This window comes from Ambystoma mexicanum, chromosome 6p (assembly GCF_040938575.1).
Source record: "Ambystoma mexicanum isolate Mex_15411 chromosome 6p, UKY_AmexF1_1, whole genome shotgun sequence".
NCBI classification, from domain to species: domain Eukaryota; kingdom Metazoa; phylum Chordata; class Amphibia; order Caudata; family Ambystomatidae; genus Ambystoma; species Ambystoma mexicanum.
Window position 1 is genome coordinate 1,345,551,666 of NC_090935.1, and position 18,693 is coordinate 1,345,570,358.

Below are 18,693 nucleotides of genomic sequence, written 5' to 3' on the forward strand. Positions count from 1 at the left end.
TTGAAGCAAAGGACAATACCCCGGCGGCTGCTGCTCCCCCCTGCACTGGTTAGCCACGTGGAAGTTATCTCTGACACACAATGCAGTATTCTTTAGTCTGGTTTCTTGGCCTTACGCTTTCACTGTCAAAGGTTTCTTAAAAGTAATGGTGTGTTGCCGAAAAGGTCAAGATTATTTCCCTCCTTGCATCCCGTAGGAGTCCCAGTCACTCCCAGTTGCTCTGTGCATTTTGCATTTTGTCTGCATAAGAGAAGGAGAGAAGCTACCTGTGTTCTGCTACTGGCGCTTTAACGTTTGACTCCACCTACATATACTGACTTACCCCCCCCCTGCGCGATTCCCAGTCCCTCACGAGGACCAACAAGAGCGTCTGCTATCATGGAGCCCAGTGGCGATGGAATTTCTCGCCCAAACACCCGCCTACATCAGCGGATACATGATGGCGGCAGCGTGACTAGAAACGTTCCTAAAAACAATCTTAACGATCTATCTCTGGATCTACCCCAGGACCTGTGCTGTTTCGAAAGCAAAGATGTGGAGAAGTTGTCTGGCTCTGACGCCAGCACAATATCACCCGCCTCTCGGCCTGCACAGAGGAAATGCTTGCACGCGAACAAACCTCGTACCAGCTTCAATCTGCTGGAAAATGAGGTTAAAGAAGGCTCATTTATGCTGACTGATGCTCCAAGGAATCAGCTGACCGCACTCGATACAAGGTTTAACTCTGAAGACACGAGTACTAGAGAGCGCAATTTGAATAGTAATGAACAAGTGAGAAAAAAACACTAGACTGACATGATGATTGCAATCCCTCGTCCAAATGAAATGAATGGCATGATTGACATGGCAGTAACATCAGCCTAAGAAAGTCTAAATATCTAGGAAATCAAAGTACAGCACCTGTGTCACAAAGGCAAATGTCGACTCCCCTGAACACGACTTCACAAAAGCTTTGAAGATTTCATTTCAATGAGCACTCAATTGCAGACGAGCTAAATGATTGATTTGCGGGCCAACTTTATATCCAAAATTAAAATGAAAGAGCAGAGTGTTCCGTTCCAAAGTAATCCATTAACGACACACGTGTAGAGATCAGGTTGAAACACATGAGTCATATAAAATGGACTGCGGAAAAAGTGATCACTTAGCAATGAAAACAAAGCGGACTAATGGATCCAACAAAATTAACAGATTCTATAGAAACAATGATTCACTTGACTTAGCGGAGAACATCTCAAACGCCCCACGAGAGTGAGGCATTCTTGATCCACTGGCTGTGGGGAAAGGGATCAAGAGACTGCCTCCTTGCGATGGTGGATTCGTTCAGACAGCCAGCTGGACGACAGTGCGTCCAGTGGGCCAACCTATAATTGTGATTTAAAGACACAGGCAAGACAAAAATGTTCAACACAGGATGAGAGGGCAACTACCTCAGAAATTGACAGCAAGCGTGGTCAGAGAAGCCAACAGGAAGAACATACTAAGCACAACCTCTCCATAGTGGCGGGGATACAAATTCATAATAATGTCATTGCTGCCATGATAATTGCCATGGCTTCCTTTGCCGAGCTATATGAGGTACTGAATGATAACATGAAAGATAATGCCACCTTATTGGCCATGATACACACCAAAATGAAATACATGGAGAGATTTACAGCGAAAGTGGAAGAGCCCCTAAACTCAGAAGCAGAAGCCTCACAAAACTGTGAGCGCCGCTTATGTGTCATAGCCAGTGGGGGGCATGGCTAAAATTAGAGACTCAATAAAATGGATGCGTTCATCTGCCGTTGAAAGGGGAAGAGGTACAGCATCTGATACTGACTTTGAAAAAATAACCGAAAGAGATGTACAAGGATCTGAAAACCATTGGGTAGATGGGACAAATCAACAAATTGATGCAGAGGTGAACGTTGTTAGTTCACAAAGTAACCTAGAGGTGTCAAAAACTCCAAAGAGCGGAAGCGAGACACATGGCGAAAAGACTGCTCAACAAGCTAGAACGGCTGAAACATCACTTGGCACCACCAGAAAAATCGCAAGCAGTAGACACGAGAATCGGATACAGAATAGCAGAATAAGTGATTCAACCAACAAAAATAGCGCCGGCAGAATTCAACAGGACAGTGAAAAGCATCCAAACATAATGCCGTCCGAGGCCAGAGCAAAAACGCAAATGGAGAGTGATAACCCAAAAGATCAAAAGAGACATGTGCAAGCAAAGGAGTTCACCAAGAAAACATCAAACAAACCTGGATTGTGAGTACCAGACAATGAGTTATATCCGTTATTTCATCAAACCAAGATGAAGAATGCCAAAATGGCACAAATGGATAAAATTCAAACGGGCAGGAAAATAAATCTGCAAAAAAACCAAAGGGACAAGAAAACTCAAAACATGACACAAGGCAAAGCTCGGAAATCAAATGGATCACATGCTTTTCTGCGGAATCTATCAATGCCGCCTCGCCACATAAGTGATACAGTAAGGTAAACCACAAAGGAAAAGTAGATACCTTAAGAAAGAGTAAAAGTGAATGTGACACTTCTTTAGATGGCTCTATGGAAATTCATATCAGGATGGCGAAGCTGGTAGTAGAGACCCCATTGACAACATCTCATTTTAAATTAATGAAGAGGGTCCTCGCACTGGAAAACGCATGCTGAGATAAAGGCAAAACTTTTGATCCATAATGACCTACATGTTCAATTTGAAGTTCCATCAACAAAATAAATTCCCAACATCGACTCGTATGGTGCAAAGTAGTAACAAAAATAGTTACTTCTTAAATGTATCCGACACACGCAGAAAATACGCATTAAGTAGTGCTAGTAGTATCTTTGACAAACCAGCACAAAAGAAGCCAACTGCTGTTGAGTGGAATCCTAGAGGACCAAGAAACAACAGTGTATATGTATATTTATATATATATATATATATATATATATATATATATATATATATATATATATATATATATATATATATATATATATATATGCTGAGAGGAATTAAGTTCACTTAAATCGAAGGAACGTAATGAACTTGATTCACAGCGTTCCATCCCTTCAAACAATATCCTTCGATGATATCGCAATCGTGGAATACATTGATGAGGAAAGAGCTGATCAAGTTGTGCTGCACACTAAATCAAATCTGGTCAAAGAAACCGTGCTAAAGGGAACCAAAGAAATGCTGCGCTATGGCTTTGACCTGGCTGTCACTGACCTAGTCTCCAATGATCAGTGCAAAAACATATAGTAAAGAGCAATGTCCAAGTGGCAAAACCATTCTTGCTAATACCACAGTGCTTTTAAATGAAGACTCAGATGTTGGAGGTCCAGTAGACATAAGAGTCACCATTGATAATAACGGCATTTCAAACATGGAAGAAATAAATAAAAATACAAATGAAATGTCTCCAGCAAGACCAAGTAACTGGGGATGGCTTTCCGCAACTCTGAACTAATCTAGAAAGGCCTAGCAAAGATGTAATTCAATCACTCCAGCAGGCATATTGATATCATAGAACAGCAGAGGATTTCATCACTTGTTCAACAAAAATCATCTCCAACTGAAAGAAGCTTAAATTATTTGCCTTCAAGAAACATGGATAAGATCGATGCCGGTCTGTGACGGTTATGAATTGTTGAAATATCCAGCGGAAAAGGGCAAAAAACGGAAGACCATTTGCAGGCCTTTTGACACTGATTTAAATAGATAGTAATCTTACAGTGCTTCATTACGGAACTCCAAACCCATACATGGTGTGGTCCATCATACAAACCACTAAGCAAACAACAAGCACTTCACTGTTCCTGGTACTCATAAATATAAATTGGAATCCAGAGAAATCAAGTTCAAAAGAGATGATGGATACAATTACATCAATAATCAACAATGCCCAAGTACAATATTCTAGCCCAATTGTACTAATTTGTGTGGATTTGGATATGAAATGCCTGGACGCAGAGGGACTTCCACTTAGAAAGTCAGCAGAGGTGGGAAACAAAAAGCAAATATTATGGACAAGACCGATGAATTCCAGGAACATGTACATGTTAAATGGGCAAATAGAAGGAGACATTCCTGGCAAAAAATAAATGGTCCAATGGGTCCCAAGCGTCCACAATTGACTATATGTGGATTTCAAGGAACCATCTTGACAAAATATACAGTTTGGAGGTAACATCACAATCCCACAGTGACCATAATATACTAAAAATGACCTGGAATGTAACATGCATATCCGCTGTGAAACCCTGCAATCCGGTTTTGGAAATAAATCAAGGTGGTAACCGAGTGAAATTACAGAAAAAAGATATCAAAATACTATCTGATAAATACAGAGATTAAATCAATTCTGACCGACCAGATATCTCATATGATTTCCCTTTGGAATACTGCAAGGTGATAAAGACCGGAAGGAAACAGCCCATCTAAGTCCAAGATACACATACAGTTGTAGATCAGCGAAAACAACTAAGAAAAGATCTTGGAGCCATTAAGAAGCAACATTTAAACATTAATGAAACAGAATTAAAGCGATTTGATTAAAGCCAGGAAACGGAGATATCGAAACTGGTCAATCAGCTGGTGAATCAGCTTCAGAATGAGTCGCGAACAAGAACAAAGCAAAGAAATTATAAAAGCAACGCCAAATTCAAATTCACGAGAAATGTAGTCTATTATAAATAAAATCGCTCTGAACCAGCAAAGTCAGCTAAGCTGCAGAGTTAGAGAAAAACTGGGTGGACCATTATGCCAACGTTTTTGCAAGTAACAATGAAGAGCTAATCGTGGAATCTAGTCATCCGCCGGCTGATTGGGCTGTGCAAGTTGACGCTGATCAAATCAAAGACAAGATAAACTAAAAAACTCAGCATCGGCAGGCCCAGATGGTCTGTCGAACAAATCACTTAAAGCCGACTCAGAGGGCAGGTTTCATAGCATCAGTATGTAATAACATTGAGAAGTACAGAAATCTTCCAACCTCATGAACTTGGTCTACGAGCATAATAATCCCAATATTCAGAAAAGGGGCTAGAGAAGATCCAGCAAACTATAGGCGCATTGCGTTATTAGACGTGATAGGGAAAATCTTTGCATCAATCTTACAAATACGACTAATGCAATTGGCAGAGCGTGAACGATTTACTGACCCACGCCAATCAGGCTTCACAAAAAGAACTGGGACAGACCTACATTTTTTCATTCTTTCACTATTAAAACTAGACACTATCCAAGCAAAAGGGTACACTTTTCATAGCCTTCATTGATATGAAACAGGCCTTTGATGGCGTAAATAGTCAGAAATTATGACCAAAGCAACGTGCTCGGAAATGTCCAGAGGAGCTGTTGAGGCCTATCGAGGCTTTACATCAATATACAACATTGTGTGTCAGGCTTGATGGAAAAAGAACTTGCACTGCAGCAATTAAAGTAAACAAAGGAGTAAAGCAGGGGTGTCCCCTAGCAGCGACGCTATTCAAGTTATACATTGCACATTTACCTGAATCATTCCTACAAATACACCATGTTCCTCCCAAATTAAACAACACAGAAATCCCAGTAATTGCATACGCCGAAAACCTGGTATTAATGGATTAGACTTAGATCGACTTGCAGCGCTTATTAAATAAACTTCAAGAATACATGGTTGAAAATGATCTGGCCATAAACAGTGCAAAAACAAAGATAATGGCTATTGGGGGAAGACAAGGGAATTGCTCCAAACCATTTAAGTGAAGCATTGGTGAGGAAACACTGGAAAAGGTAAATGCGACAAGGTATCTGGGCATACATTTCAACACGTCAGTTGCTGAAAGGGCCTGGCAAGCCTAACTATACCAAAAAGCCACCCAGCTAGCCTCCCAAGGTGCGATACTGCACACTCGCTATGGCAAATTCTCGATGGTGCCCCTGCGGACATTTTATGTGTGTAAGGTGATACCGTAGATGATGTATGGAGGCGAGGCAGTGTTAAATCTTTCAAGGAAGGTATGGGAAGTATTAGAAGGCATATTTTGGAAAACAATGCTAAGACTCCCCTATAGTTGCGATTCGTGCAGAGTTTGGTCTATTAGGTCTACATTCCATTCACTGAATTATCCTTTGGAAATCTTTGGGGCTATTATGAAAACTAGTAGATGATCAACCAGCACTAGGATACACCTTCTTAAAACAAGAAGGAAAAGGTAAAGGCTCAAGGACACTAAGCGAGTGGAAACAAAAGTGTGTGAAACATCTGACGTACCTAGACTCTTCAATAAAACATCTGATTGAAAATCCTGAGAAAGTGAAGGAAAAGTTTAAGAGAATGTCCTCAGGAAGCTAAAATGAATCTGCCATCTTTGAGTAACGGTGCTACCATCCACTGATTGGGGAATATACTTCTGCGATACCTGCAAAAGTTCCCAAGTAAAATCCATTGTGACATACTGCTAAGAATAAGATTAAACATTTATCCAACCAGCGAATACCGCCATAGTACTGGCAGACTTGGTGAAAATAATGGGCAATGCAGGTTTGGTAACACTCGAGAAAGCCAGGAAACTATGAAACATCTATTAATGCAGTGTCAAGGAGTAGTAGGTGAGAGAGCCCAGTTTCTTGTCAACCATTTCAAAAATTGTAGAACGCTTACAGCCGACGAATGGTGGTTGTCGTTCCTAAAAGGGCACAGACAAGGGAATGGCATGTGCAGGGGTTGATTTTCTGGAAAAACTAAGGAAAGACGTAGATAGTCCAGACTGTGGCAGAATCGGGATTATCAACGGACTGTCCACTGACAGGAGGCAATCGTAAATTAAGTCCTCTAGCTGGAAACAGCATGAAACAAGGACATTTAAATGAAGAGACATATTAAGTAAAAAAGAAACTATATCCCACAATAAAACCATTTTTAAAAAATGTCCCTCCTTTGCGAACCCTTCTTAGTCTGCCGTCTTTCTCCCCTCGTTCAGCTGCTGATTCGAAACCGATGTTCCTTCGTGTTCTTTGCCTCGATCAGAGCGTGCTCTCATGCACCACCTTTTATCCGTGTGGGGGAGGTTTAATGGAACTCAGGCGTGAGTGATTATCGGTAATTGCCAGGCTTCACCTGACCATAGTAGCATGACATGTCCGATACACTGCTCAGGTGTGAGTCTGTTTTCGTCCAGAGAGGGCTGTCCATGTGGAAATGTTTGAAGTGAAGGGGTGGGGGTAAATTTCCCATGTATCCTACCCGGTAGGATGGGGTAAAGGTGTTATAGGGGGAAGGATACTGCGTCTCGCCATCCGATGTCCCACTACCTGAAGACCTCCCACCCAGGTGATCCTCCCGCACTGGTCTACCCCCAGGGTCTGGATCCAAAGGCAATAGCCATGCCCTGGCCACCTGAGAGAGATCTGCGGGGCCTAGTGGGTGAGAGACCTTCTGGTTTCTCACAGTAAGTAAAACATTTCGTCTTTGTTCAAGTCTACCTGTAGTGTGAGAAGAGTACTCTACTTAGACTGTGTTCAACAACTGTTTTCACAATTTTGTGATAGACTACTTTGTTGTTCAAGCTATTTGCCAATAGCTTGGAAAATGTAATTTTCTTTGTTTTTATATTTAGAAAGAATTGGTATCTACCAGCCCCCGAGGTACCAGTTGCAAAACGCACTGAATTTCTAATGCGCTCCAAAGAGACGATGCCCTGGGGCTCAACAAGGTTAAAGTTTGAAATTACAGGTGGGCTGTTTCACCACTTGCCACTAAGAGTGATGTTTTGTGTTTTATATTTTGTTGAATGTTTTATATTTTGTAGAATACTTGAGTGTAAAATGTACACCATAAAAGTCATTCAATTTCTCCTAAACTGTTAACCTATAACATTAAATTAACAAGACATAATAATAGAAACTAAACTGTAATGTTTGCGAACCGCTCCCTGCTCCCTCCCCACCCACATCGTTCCATGCAAAATTCTGTAAAACCTGTCCTATGTGATCTGTTAAAAAAACTCAGCCCTACTCTTCAAAAATCTGAAAAATATAGATTGCCAATCGGTGACCTCAAAGGAGTAGCAAAGCAGCAATAATTAACCATAGTCAAAATTCTTCGCCTCTGCAGACAGGTGAGTACAGTGTGTTCCGTTGATCCAATATCAGATGAAAGTGGTTGGTGAAGAAATCCCAGACCAGTTTTCCATCTTCTCCATACTTTTTGGATCCATACCTGATAAGGTGTAATCTGTCATTCATCCCCATGCAGCTAGCTGTGAAGCTGGAGTATTTAAATAATATCCTTCAATTTGTGTTAGACATATTGGACAGATTTTCCTTTCTAAGGCTCCAAACAATGCTGATGTTTTCAGAACGGGAAACCCAAAATTGATCTTGCAATATGGTGCAGAAGATCTCTTGTCAAAGTCCAGTTATTTTAGGTCAGATCACCAAACAGATAATCATGTTTCCTCCAGCATAGGTCTGAGGTGTTAAAATACATTTTATGTAACTTTAATGGAGCAAGGTGCCTATTTTGATTGACATTTAGCTATACTTTGCTATGATGTACAGCTTTGTTATATTTGTGTGCATCTCTACACAGATGGGACTGCTTCCTCAGGGAATGATTTACACAATTTATCTTCCCAACATTCTATGTATAAAATTCATAAAGTGCAAACCCAACTCTGAGGCAACAGAGGGGACACACCCTGGGTCTGGGGGGGGGGGTGGAGGGACGGGGGGCAGGGGTTACGCCTTTATATAAATTCCCACTTTGGGCATTCGTCAGCTGACGCATCGGCTTTATAGAGTGCAGTGATCAGATCTTTAGTACCTGTGTGGGATTGTAGGAGTTCTGTAAAGTCAGTAAGGGCACTGTAAACTGACCGCTTTACAGAAGGATGTGCTTCCCAAATTTCATAAGCTTAAAATAAGCCTTTCTCACTTGCTCGTTGCAGGTAAATTCACTTTCCACTTTTGAAAGGACTTCTCTTTCCCACCCAGGAACATCTCCCCCCCACCATTCTGCAAAGTTCCTCATTTAGCAAATGGAAATGTGTACCTCCATGGAAGTTTAGCTTATGGTAAACTGATATAAAAGAGGAAGAGGTTGAAGTGAGATTGTGTCGGGAAGTCAGATGTTCACAGGTTTTAGCGGTCCTTCCTGTAATCTTCCTAAAGTATAACAAGAGAGGTACAGACCACTAGGTGGTCCTTTATTGCCACATTTTTGTGTCTTTGCTTGACCATTCGTAAAATAATGCATATTTAGGCTGCATCAGAGTATGTTCTAAATTCAGCAGTGGCCAGATAGACTTTCTTTTCTGGTCTAGTGTACTTTTCTGCCGATTCCAAATAAATTGCAGTATAGTTTTGCGCAGTTCTGCACAGGGCAGAGCCTAGAAGAGGTATAGCAAATGTGATAAAATATTTTGTTTCACATTCTCTGCTGCCAAGCAAAGATATCAACATGGGATACCACCTTTTGTTTTAAATCCAGCCATAATTGATGAAGCAGAGGTGGTATGCTGCATAATGCGATTTAAGGTCATAAGTGAGGTCAATTCCTGGATATTTTATGCTGACAAAGCTAGTTTTCTGACCTGTTTCAGTAAATCACTCTTGAGAGCGAGTGAGTTTAAAGCCTGCCACATCATGCGAAATCCTCCGTTATTTAAAAATGGGTAGAGCTTGTAATGGGTCTGCTATTAAGAGGACGCCTTTGTTTATGAACATATTAATTTCATATGTGATTCCTCCAGGTGATTTTGTGTAATAATGGCCAAATACTGCAGGATAAAGTAAGTTCTTATATGTACTCCGGTTACAAGTACATATAGTGTAAGGGAGAAACACATCATTGCCCACCACCCAGGCCAGACCCAAAATTCCCTTCACTGTCACCAGTAGAACTTACATCCATAAGGTTCCAATATTGAGCAGGTAGTTCTACTACTGGCATCTTCTGCTACTGGCATCTTCTGCATGGTGACCTATGCAGACACTTTATTATTAGTGCTATATTTATATAGCGCAAACCTATCCCGGAAGCAGCAGAACTCTGTACATTGGTACATAGGATTGGTGTAGCATTGAAGGCAAGAGGGTTGAGATGCAGATGATAACACAGTACGGCATGTGTATGCAAAGCAGTCAACACAGTAGCACTCTTGACTTGCAGATAGCCCTGCTAATCTTAACTGCACCAAAGATGTTTTTAATGTGAATTAATGGATGTAAATATAGAGCGTTGAGAGTTTGTTGTTGATTAAAAGTGGTGAGGATGTCACATGAAAATTACATTATGGACTACGAATACGTTTCTTTAATGAATGTAGATTTCATATTGTCAGTGCTACTGTATAGGATCTACAACTGTGGATCCTGAACAAAACCAGTGGAAAGGTGGAGGACCTATTCCCTTATATGGATGAATGTTGCCGGTAATCACTCCATGGCTGTTGAGTAGCAAATAGTGTTTAAGACATGTCAACGTGTGGCTGAAATATTCTGGTTTTCAACAATTTCCTAAACAGGACACTTTGGGACACTAGAGTTGGATTAAAGCCCATTTCACAAGGTCCGGTTCGACACACATGCAGGCACACATTCCAGCCACCTACTCTCTACTTTTATAACCAGAAAGCAAAATGTACTCGTACAACTAAGAGTGATATGATAACCATCCTTTGTAATTACACTTGCATAACAAAAATGATAAACTTCTTTGTAATCCTTTGTAATTAAACACGCAATTTTATCAACCTTCAAATGGCAATGGCAGGGAGAAGCACCTTGCCTACAGTGCACTCACGATATCACTAGAAAGTGAATATATTGTCATGGTGTGGGAACAGCAATGGCACAGGAGGAAACTCCTTGAACAAAGTGAGATAATTTCTTCATTGAGTTTGACCTGCCACTCCCTAAAAGAGCAAGGGGTTTACCAAAGAGCAGCACCTGAGCTTCCAGGAATTTACAGAAGCTTTCCACAGAAGCCCTGGAAGTCCTTATCACCCCATTGACGTGGGATGTAGCTAATCTAGACTATTACCATACCCGTAAATAGAATTGCTCCATTGATTACAAGACTATTAGCATGTTAAAAAGTGAACACCTGGTATTCACCTGAATTGCAGCGACTTAAAGTTCATAAACGTAAATGCTTCAAGACATGGAAACACATACTGGTCTTAGTGAGGATAAGAGGGCATATACAAGAACAGCCACGTTTTATAAATTGGATATTATAGAACCTAAAAGAACCATGTACAACACCAGAATATCTAATGCAGATCAGGACTCACATGAACTATTCAAAATTTTGAGGGAATTCGGGAATCCTTGCTCGAAAGAAATGGAGTGTCATGTTCAACAAACTCCATGGAATCAACGAAAATATCAATTTGAAAAGTAAAACATTGAACTTGCTGGAAGATGGGGAAAAACATAGTGCATATAATCGGAGAGGATACTCAGATTGGTAGGGGCAAAAAGTTCAAATTTAGAACCATAACAGAAATAGAGATGACTAATATTGTCATGAAGCTCAAACCAACTAGTTGTAAAGGTAATGTCTGTCCAGCTATCACAGTTAAGGCACATCTTCCATCTTTGATAGGGACCATAACTACTTTTGTCATCGATCTGTAACATTCTGCACTGTGTAACATCTGTGCCTGGAACACTAGAATGTAGAGCACCTGAGGTAGAATGGTAACAAGATGCATCTTCCATTAGAATGTGAATCTTTAGAAGCACAGAGTAACAGAAAGAGAGCTGACTTGAAGGAAGCCAGTGGGGTGTAGGTAAACTCTTAAAGAAGAAACTCACCTGCCTGCTGTATCATTTCAATAGCTATGAGGATGGGATCACCTTGGTTCTTCAAGTAATAATTGGGTGATGGTACCCTTTGCATGTTTGTCAATTAACTGTGGTATGCTTATATAATGTTGCACACCTAAATGTACTTCTAAAAGGTACTTGTGCACCACTCGGGTATGTAGTCTCAGGTGTGGAAAGGAAATCTGATTTACATATATAACAGGTAGTTCAGGCTGATAATTACCAGGATGAGGATGAGTATATAGCAAGTAACAAGGTGCAGGTATGATTATATACTACCAAAGAGCTCCTTAATTGTAAATGTGTCCCTTCGCTTGAACTAGAATGCACCCGTTAATAAACATTAATATTGGAAGGACTTCTTACTAGCAATACTTTTCCACGTTTGCATTGAAGCGAATATTGCCTCATATGAAATAGAATTTTCCCCATAGTAAACATTAAGGTTGGAAAGATTTTTCCCAATAATAAATCAACAACAAGAAAAACAGTTTCTCGAAAATATCCTTCATCTAGGAAGTAAATACTGGAGTAGAATGCTGACAATACATGCAATTGCCAACACCGCTATTAGAATGAAAAGCAGATTGTCATCATAGTTGTACAGTGTCCTGTTATAAAAATGCCAATAAAGTTGTCCCATATGTAAGGGACATTGGCTTGCTAAAATAGTCTCTCAATGAGACCAGTATCCAAGTTTCAGAGTATGCATGGTCAACATGCAAAGCATGTATACGGTCAGCACACAAAGCACCCAGTACACACTTGATCCAAGGTAGAATCAATAACCGTGCGTTTCCACTTGTTGCTTTGCACATGCTGCACTCTCCACTGGCTCCAATATTAATAGAGCACAGTACAAACAAAACGGTCCCTATTCCACACTAGCTTTGGGGTCATTTTGCAAACTGTTGCAGAGCAAAGAAAGAGAATGTAGAATGTGTTGACAAACTATGTGATGACTCAGAAGAGTGTGCTTATATAGTGGAGGAAGAAGTAATGTATAACATTATTGATGAAGATGCTGATGCAGAAAAACCATTGTCGACAGTAAAAATTTATTGTGTGGAATTTGAAATGGTGATGGATTCGGGTGCTAAATACACCTTAATGCCGAAGAAAGTTATTGAACCCATAATACTCCAAGCAAATCTCAACGAGGTGGATATTAAGCAAGTAGTGTATGGTGGGAAAATAATTGAGATATTGGGTGGGTTTTGGTCCACCATACAATTTAAAGATAGAATGGCCAAAGGAAAGGTATACATATCGTATAAAGGTATGCTTCTTTTGTTGAGTTGGTCTTGTCAAAAGAGACTAAGAATAAAGTTAGACCCCAATGCTGAAGACATGGTGTATGCAGTTGATGGAATGATTGGGGGTGTATCCTCAGTTGGTGATTTGATGAATGTTGAATCTCATGAGGTTTTCAGAGACAAATTAGGTGGTTTCAAAATTACATGTACAAAATTAGGATGAAACCGAACTCCCTCCCGATAGTACAAAAGGCTAGACCAATTCCCATCAATCTTAGAAAGTCAAAGATGAACTTGAAGAAATGGAGAAAAATTGTGTCATTGAGCGGACTTATACTTTGAATGGGTTTTGCCCCTGTTGGTTGTACACAAACGCAATGGAAAACTAAGACTTGAGGTTGGTGAATAGCTCGGTTATACCTGATAGGCATCCATTACCAAACATTACGGAAATATTGGGCACAATAAAAGGGCCAAAATCATGAGCACTCTAGATTGGAGATCTGCCTACCATGAAATAGTCCTTCATCCGGATTCCAGGAATGTCACTGCATTCATTACACATGAGGGTCTATTGCAGTGTAAGCGCATGCCCTTTTGCTTAGTGTCTGCCACTGCGGTCTTCCAGAGGGTGATGTATCAAATGTTTAGTGACATCTGGGGGATTCTGTTTTCAAGATGTACTAGTTTATGCCCAATCCAGTGAAGAGCATAAGACACTAAAAGTTCTTGATATTTTCCTGGAACATGGTTTGGCTCCTAGCAAAGAGAAGTGTAAGTTTCATAAAACCACTATTCAGGACATGACATTTCTGAAAATGGTATACAACCCAAATTGAAACTTGTGAATAATATGTTGGGCTTTCCCAGTCCCACGGATAAGGCTGAGGTAATTTCCTTTTTGGGAATGGCAGAGTAGAACTCAAAATGTATTCCGGGGTTATGCACAAAATCCATGAATATGAGGAAATTAGTGAAGAAAGGTGCCAAATTCTAATGGGATCATAGTTGTGAAACTGAATTTAAGGCTAGCAAGGATGCTTCGAATGAAGCCCCAACACTCGTTAGCTATGATCCCAGTAGGAGATCTATAGTAATGACAGATGTCAGTAATCGACGTTTAGGAACCGTGCTAAAACAAGTGTGTAGGATTAAGGAATCTACTGCTTCTTTTGCAGAGCAAAATTATTCAACAATTGAGAAAGAGTTGTTGGCAGTCAAAATGGCCATAGATACGTTTCAGCCATTTTTGTGGGGCTTAACATTTAAAATTTGCTCAGCCCATAAGCTTTAAAAGAAATTGTTATCACCACAGTTTTAGACAAAGTATCCTCCAGAATTAGGAAGTGGGTGGTCAGCCTGAAGGATTATGTATTGGAGGTAGAGTATGTACCAGGAGTAAAAATCAAAGCTGCAGATTGTTTGTCTTGATTGACCAATGTGATTGAGGAACAAGATACAGATGATAAAAACATAGATGAACAAGTGCTAGCAATTGAAATTAATCAGGATGTGGTGTCAGAGGAAGAATGGCTGGAAGCCATGTCAGAAGATGAGGTATTGAGAGACACTAAAGAACGTATTGCATGTGGAATGAAAAGCAATGAAATAAGGAGAGGTTCTATAATGCCATGAGACTAGTATTTGATGAGCTAAGCTGGAAGGGAGATATGTTTGAGGTTGGACAAGCTAGTTCTTACTCAAAGTCCGAGAAACAAAATACTGGCTAGAGCACATGAAGGCCATCAGGGTATGACAAAGACTAAGCAGCTGTTGAGACAAGATTATTGGTGGCCAGGCATGGATTTACAAGTGGAGAGGTTGGTGAGAGAATGTCATCTTTGAAGAGTCTGGCAAAACCTATGTTATGAGTGTGGCGCCAAGGACATTAATGTCCATTCCTAAAATCTTGTGCGATCGGGTAGGTTTGGAAATTGTGGGACTGGTACGATGTCAAACGGGTTTAAAGTACTGTATTGTATTAGTTGATATGTTGTCTCATTGGCTGGAGACATCATGGGTACAAATTAGTACAAGAGACATTGTTAAATTCCTAGATGAGGTATTCAAAAGGGAAGGATATCCATCAAGTATCATTACAGATAATGGCGTACAATAGGTGTCACAGGAGATGGAAACATTTTAAAAAAGCAATGGGATTCAGCATAAGACAAGTTCTATCTATCATCCCGAAACCAATGGAATAGTAGAAAGGTTTAATCGTGTCATCAGAGATTGGAGGAAAGTTGCAGATGAAGTAGTAGTAGCGTATAGGTTCACTCCTCATTCAACTACGGGCATTTCACCCTTGGAGATGCTCAGTGGCAGGAAGTCCAATGCAAGAGTTTGTCCTCCCTGGCTTAGTACGGCTGGGGTGAGAAGCGTGGATTTACAGAACATTAGAAATAAGATTAGTAAGAAACATTTCCAGAATAAGAGGTGTTATGATGTCCGGAAAGCTGTGAAAGGGAGGAAGTTTGTAGTGGGTGATGAAGTGTGTATTAGAATACCTCAAGGGAGGAAAGAAGGTGTGGTGAGTTGGTCAGAACCGATGAAAGTGATAAAGGTGCTGCATGGTGCTGTTAGAACTTCTGATGGTAAAGTTTGGATAAAAAATAGTGTGTGTTGCAGTCGGGTCAACCAAGGGAAAAGGAATAATAAAATGGAGTGTAGTACTGCATCTAGCAGTAAAGATACAGTTCGACCAAGAAGACAATGTCGCAAGCCATCTTACTTGAGGGAATATGTAGAGTGATTTTCTGTCCCCACCACTGAGGGGGCTGAGGAGATATCTGGACAACAAGGTTTGATGATTACCACTTGTAGTCTACTGTTGCTTTCACCATGTTCGCTTTGACGTCATTCCAATTGTAAATAACTCCATTTGTAAATAGGTTGTGTCAGTGTATATAACTTTGTCCATCTCAAAGTCATGTGAATGAAGGCATTCTGTTTTGAGAAAAATCTGTAAAGAAGGGAAATGTGTAACATTCTGCACTATGTAACATCTGTGCCTGGAACACTACAATGTAGATCACTTCAGGTAGAATGGTAACAAGATGCATCTTTAGAAGCACGCAGTAACAGAAAAAGAGCCAACTTGAAGGAAGCCAGTGGGGCATAGATAAGCTCTTAAATAAAGAAGAAGAAAGAAACTCACCTGTCTGCTGTATCATTCCATATCATGTGCCTAGGGAGTTAAAGAATGCGTGGAACATGCTGCTTTTAAAAAAAAAAACAAAGCTTGACCCTTTTGTCCCAGCAAAATATAGACTGATCACCAACACGCCTTTCCTGCTCCAGACACTCAATCGAGTGGCTTTTGAGCAGATCTTAGACCACTTGGTCAATAATGACAGTATGGGTTCAAGCAGGGTAACCGTACAGAGACAGCATTGTTGGACCTTAAGTCAACCATGTTACAATCGATTGACAAGGGTCAAACTGTTCTACTCATGCTGCTAGACCTATCTGCCGCTTTCGATTTGATGGATCATTCCTTATTGATCGAAAGACTGCAGTAGTAGCAAATCTTTCTAACAGTGCTGCATATTGGGCAAAATCCTTTTTTGGAAGACAGACTGGTAAGTAGCAGTGCAGAAGCATACCATGAACAACTGCAGTATGGGGTCTCAGAGGGGGTGTGCCTCTCCCCTTCCCTATACAACATTTTTACTGTACCACTCTTCCAACTGCTTGAGGATAGGGGAGTTTGTTTTACAAATTACGCGGAATACGCGCAATGTGGAGTATGTGTGGAGGATGTAAGAAAAGTCAGTGTATGGATTAATTCAGGCCTAGATGATCCAAAATGGCCTGGCGCTTAATGAGAAAACGGAGCCAATGGTGGTAGGCTCGGGGAGTAGGATTCACAAGCTAGATCCACAGTATCAACACTTTCTGTTGGCAGGATGCATGCTCACTACCCAATTACCAAACTACCCAACAGAAGGTGAAGACATTGGGTGTATACCTGGATCATACACTGAATAGGCGGGCACAGGTGAATAGAGAGTATCCGCATCTGCCTATTACATTAGACTTCTGTCTCCAGATATGTCCATACTTTTTGAAGAAAAGCTGTGTTACAGTCACCAGAGCCATTGTGAGCACAAAAATCGACTACTGCAGTAGTCTACTGGTAGGAATCAGTAAGCCCATATTTCTGAGGCTAGAAAAAATCTGCACTGGCTTCCCATGGAACCTAGAATATCCTTCTGCCTGCTGACTATAATGCACAAGTGTCTGGCAGGGAGTAGCCCTGTATATCTGACAGAAACCCTTACGAAAGAGCCCCTGGTGAGATTGCTTACATCCAATGATACCAATTTATTGGTATCCAGAATTAAACTGCCCAGGGTCAGCAAAAGTTATTTTTTTGCAGCAGTACATATGGCATGAAATATGATCCCACCGGACCTCAGAGGGATTGACTCAAGGAAAATGTTTAAGAAGAAATTAAAAACCCACCTGTTTAGGTAGTGCCTTAAAGGTTATTCGTATACCCTGCTGTCTGACTGGTAGGTGTTGTATGTATGTTCTGTTGTGTTTGATTGTTGGTGAGTGGGCACTGCTATAGTTTTTGCTCTCTTGCTTGTTCAATTTTGTAAAATTACAATTCTTCTCACATTTTGAGTGGGGTGCAAACTCAATATTGAGTGCAAACGTGCACGAAAATTATAAGAAGAGAGCGAGCCTAGGCTTGTCAGCCTTCGGTATGGGCTGAACACCCTTAAATCCACTTAGTGGTTATCATCAATTTTTTCATGTAAATAAGGAGGTGACTTCGAAGTAAGTTGAAGTAAAGTAAATAAGTTTAATTCACTGGTCACAATGGTCCTCAAGGTAAGCTTGCGTATAGTTTTTAATTATAGGGAGATGCATCATTGGCCAATGCATTTCAGACTGACAAAGTCCTTCTTCGGGGCGTATATTATTCATCTTAGGTCAAACCAGTGTAACATGGGTAGTCCATAGCAGTTGATATATGTTAAATGGCAATATTCATAAAATTCAGTGATGCATGAATCATCAGTGCATTACAATCATTTAGTCATGGTACCATGTACATCAGGCCACAAAACATTTGACATGTACACAACATATAAACAACCTATAAGAAAAGAGGGGGGAAATAATGCATACAGCATAACATTAATCACAAGGTTAATTACCCTTTTGATAATGGCAGTGTGAAAGTAGTCGCCCATTACACATATTGGAATGTGAAAGTAGTCTCCCATTACTAGTGTTGTAATTGTTGCCTATGTAGTGCGTGTGAATTAGCCATTAGTTCTAGTTAGGGTATACAGTGTTCTGCTATATTTTGTGAGGAATAGCCATTAATTCTGGTTAGTGCACCACACCTTTTAAGGTCTATCATGAATCTGACCTGCCAGCGTTCTTATCTCATAAATTTGTCGTAACCGAGACTCAAAATTTGAGAAGAAATAACATACTTAGTATTCTCTTGCTGGTGGACCTTTTGTTACGGAGCCACCCAACAAATAATTAATATCGCTAGATATCGAGTCAAGCTTACCATTGCGGTCGCCGACTTGGTCTTCACTGTTGTCCGAAATAACAACTGCATGTGTGTGTGTGGATTAGCTGTTT

General features: G+C 40.5%; 1 protein-coding gene across 2 annotated transcripts in view; it reads left to right on the forward strand.

Moving 5' to 3' along the window:
• Positions 1-18,693, forward strand: part of ERMP1 (endoplasmic reticulum metallopeptidase 1) — a 707,614-nt gene that overhangs the window by 609,904 nt on the left and 79,017 nt on the right. For both annotated transcript variants that reach the window (XR_011280380.1, XM_069626023.1), the window contains exon 13: positions 7,603-7,718. Coding sequence is in view for 1 of the 2 variants with exons in the window: in XM_069626023.1 (XP_069482124.1) it covers positions 7,603-7,718 (116 nt within the window). In the remaining variant the exon portion in view is untranslated. The remainder of the gene's footprint in view (positions 1-7,602; positions 7,719-18,693) is intronic.